Source organism: Colobus angolensis, unplaced genomic scaffold (genome assembly GCF_000951035.1).
Source record: "Colobus angolensis palliatus isolate OR3802 unplaced genomic scaffold, Cang.pa_1.0 Scaffold2, whole genome shotgun sequence".
Taxonomy (NCBI): domain Eukaryota; kingdom Metazoa; phylum Chordata; class Mammalia; order Primates; family Cercopithecidae; genus Colobus; species Colobus angolensis.
In genome coordinates this window covers 7,311,659-7,315,434 of record NW_012115154.1, presented here as the reverse complement: position 1 = coordinate 7,315,434, position 3,776 = coordinate 7,311,659, and the positions used below count along the sequence as shown (strand labels likewise).

The following is a 3,776-nucleotide window of genomic DNA, read 5'->3' as shown; positions in this document are numbered from 1 at the left end:
ACTCCGTCTCAAAAAAAAAAACAAAAAACAAAAATTACTGAAGCTAAGAACATGGATGAGGCATTCTATGCCAATGGCATTGATAAGAAAAGCAACGATTTTTTTAAAGAAGAGATATATATATATATTAAGTATACAGGAATTAAATGACATGAAGTCTGAGATTTGCTTTAAAACATTTCAGGAACAAAAAAGAGGTGCTGAATGAAAAAAGAAGACTGGAAATACCTTGAAAAGTGCTGAATCCAGGGTGAGTATTTGGGTGTTTACCGTACTATTTATTTTTGTCTATGTTTGAAATTTTCCATAATAAAAATAATTTATAAAATATATATGCTGTTTATTTCATTCTTGTCCAAAACATATTTCTTTTTGCTTTTATATAAAATAGACGCTGGGCACGGTGGCTCACACCTGTAATCTCAGCACTTTGGGAGGCCGAGGCAGGCGGATCACCTGAGATCAGGAGTTCAAGACCAGACTGACCAACATGGCAAAACCCCATCTCTACTAAAAGTACAAAAATTAGCCAGGCACAGTGGCGCACGCCTGTAATCCCAGCTACTCGGGAGGCTGAGGCTCACTTGAACCAGGGAGGCAGAAGTTGCAGTGAGCGGAGATCATGCCACTGCACTCCAGCCTGGGCGACAGAGTAAGACTCTGTCTCAAAATAGTAAGAATAATAATAAATAAATAAAATAAAATAGGACGGTTTATAAGTTCATATTCTTATTTTAATAAATAAATTTTCCTCCATGAGGAATATGTTGTCCTGGTTGGTTTCTACCATGCACCTAAAAAGGCCCACATTTTAACTCCAGGGTCCATGACCAAATGTCACCACAAATGCCTGGTGGCTGCTACCCTGTACTCACAGCTGTTAGAAAAGGCTGCTTTAGGCGTTTGTCTAACAATTGTAATCTTAGTTAGGGGCAATAAATATCACATCCTCTTTGAATAATAGTATTTCTCATAAGCAGCCTGGCAGACAATCAAAGCAAATAAGAAACAGTTAATACTATTTGCAAAAGACACAAGAAAATGTGAATGTACATTATGCAACGGGGAAACTAGAAAAAGAAAAAAGAACTATAAGGGAATGGGAGGAAAAGCAATGAAAAAGAAAGAATGGATAGAGAATAAAGGACAGAAAAACAAAAGGAAAAAAGAAAAAATGGAATGAGGGAGAAGAAGGTAGGAAGCAACAGAAGAGGAAAGAGGATAAAAAGAGGCACAACAAATAACCACCAATAAACTTGTTCTATGAACTTGTTGCAAATATATTTTTGGAAGTATGGATTTAAAAAGTGAAGCAAATAGTCCCATCAGACATATTTAACTACTCTAAAATACCTCATTGTAAGTAAGACTAGGACAAATTTTTCTTACCTTGACGAAGGTAGTAAATCACCAAGTTTAGCCTAGCTTCAGGAATGACATCAACTAGGGGAGGTAAAACCTGCAAAGCCCCTTCACCTCCGCGGAAAACAACCTAGAGATACAGAAATCATGCTCTTATGGCAATAACTATATATATATTTCTTAGTGACAATGTTTAAGGAGCTGGCACATATAACTGGGTTCATGATATTCAACTAAAATAGCACTGGGAATCAGTTGATATATTGAGAACTTTTACTATTGGCGGAATTTATTATTGCCTACCTAATCCGCATGCTTCTTACCTTCTCTCTTCTTTTCCTTCCTCTCTGCTTTTGATCCTTCTTAACAGCCTTGTCATAATTAAACATTTTATTTTTAACCCTATGTAAAACCTACTTCCATTATCACTCTCTGTAAACCCTTGCCCTTTTTTATTCATAGCACTTACATCTTTATTTTATTGTATATTTCTCTATCAGTTTATCTATTACATCCACCAGAATATAAGCTCCATATGGCAAGGAACTCTGCATTTACTGTGTACTCCTAGCCTCTAGAACTGTGACTAGTATAGTCAGCACTCAGTTATTTTTTGAAAGGACAAATATATTTTTGAAGCTCTATTTATACCTATGACCTTGACTTCGTTGGAAGAAAGCCATGATCTGAATTATAACAATATACACCTATTGTATACCCACAAAAATTTAAATTAAATAATTGAAAAAAATAAAATTATAATAACTATGAGAAATAGAATAAAAGCATAACCCTTATTGTGTACATCTCTTTTCCTCTCCATAAGAACTGCAGAAAACTCCTAAAGTACCCAATAATTAACAAAACTTCTAGACAGACATTCTACATCAAAAACTCCATGAAGGGATTTAATCCTGTCTGAGCCTGTTTCCTCATCTCTAAATGGTATTAGTAATGGCTACCTTTCAGGTTATTATGAGGATTAAATGAGCTAAAGTGGGCTAAATGTGTGGCACATATTTCAGTGTTTCATTGAATTAATTTAGTAAACATTCATTAGCATGTACTATATGCCCACTACTGTAACAAGCACGGGCGTTATAGCAGGAACAGGCCACTACCCTGTCACCACAGACTATTCAAGTGGGGACAGACCTCCATAAAGCAAACAAATAAAAATGTTATCAGGTGCTAATAAGTATTACAGAAATAAGCTAAGAAATCAAAACAAACAAAAAAATCCATGAAAGGACAATTTATTTTGTGTACTGTTGTATTTCTAGAGCCTGGCATGGTATATGGAATGTAGCAAACTGTTTCACAAATAAATGCACAGAAAGCAAGGTCATCCAGCATGAACTACATAATCTCTTCTCTCGACCCCAAAATATCTATCTAGTGATCTTTTTTGTTTCCTCTTTGAGATATTCCCTTCTTTCGCCAAGATTAATTCATTCACCTGTCTTCTTGATCCCATGGACTTCTAACTCTATCTGGACCTCTTTTTCCCTTTAATTATTGTACCCTCAGTCTTCCCAAAGTCCTGGTCCTACTTCTCAACTTTAAACACACACAAGGGGTTTTTGTTCTCTTGAAAAATCTTCCACTTGGTCCCACTGTTTCCTCTGGATAGTGCCCTATTTTTCTCTTTTCCTTCAATGCCACACTTCAAAAGTATGTGGCTTACTGCTTCTACTTTCTTCTCATCTTCTCACTCCTTAACCTCTCAAAACATTGGCTTCTGTTCTCAGCATGCGAATAAACTCACTCTCAGGAGTCACAAATTCATCTCTTTAGCCAAATTCAATGGACTTTTCTGTCCTCTTGCTCCATGATGTGTCTGCAGTTTTGACACGGATGCCTACAAGATAACAATAATAACAACAATGCCTTTTTTTTTTTTTAGATGAAGTCTCTCTCTGTTGCCCAGGCTGGAGTGCAGTGGCACGATCTGGGCTCACTGCAAGCTCTGCCTTCCAGGTTCAGGCCATTCTTCCTGCCTCAGCCTCCCGAGTAGCTGGGTCTACAGGCGTCCGCCATAACGCCCGGCTAATTTTTGTATTTTTAGTAGAGACGGGGTTTCACCACGTTAGCCAGGATGGTCTCGATCTCCTGACCCTGTGATCCGCCTGCCTTGGTCTCCCAAAGTGCTGGGATTACAGGCATGAGCCACCGCACCCTGCCTATCAATGCCATTTTCTAAATGCATACTGTGTGAAGCACCTTACACATTTTACCTCATTTAATCCTCACAAAAAAAGCAAGATAAGTACTTTTTTTGTTTGTTTGTTTTGAGACAGAGTCTTGCTTTGTCGCCCAGGCTGGAGTACAGTGGTGCTATCTTGGCTCACTGCAACCTCTGCCTCCCGGGTTCAAGCGATTCTCCTGCCTTGGCCTCCTGAGTAGCTGGGATT

The 3,776-nt window shown here is 38.0% G+C and overlaps 1 protein-coding gene across 1 annotated transcript in view; it reads right to left on the bottom strand.

The window, feature by feature from the left end:
- The window catches only part of TTC26 (tetratricopeptide repeat domain 26), a 71,606-nt gene that overhangs the window by 30,621 nt on the left and 37,209 nt on the right, over positions 1–3,776 (bottom strand). The window contains exons 9-10 of the mRNA XM_011941558.1: positions 1,390–1,492; positions 1,054–1,070 (exon numbers count right to left, since the gene is read on the bottom strand). Coding sequence (XP_011796948.1) covers positions 1,054–1,070; positions 1,390–1,492 — 120 coding nt within the window. The remainder of the gene's footprint in view (positions 1–1,053; positions 1,071–1,389; positions 1,493–3,776) is intronic.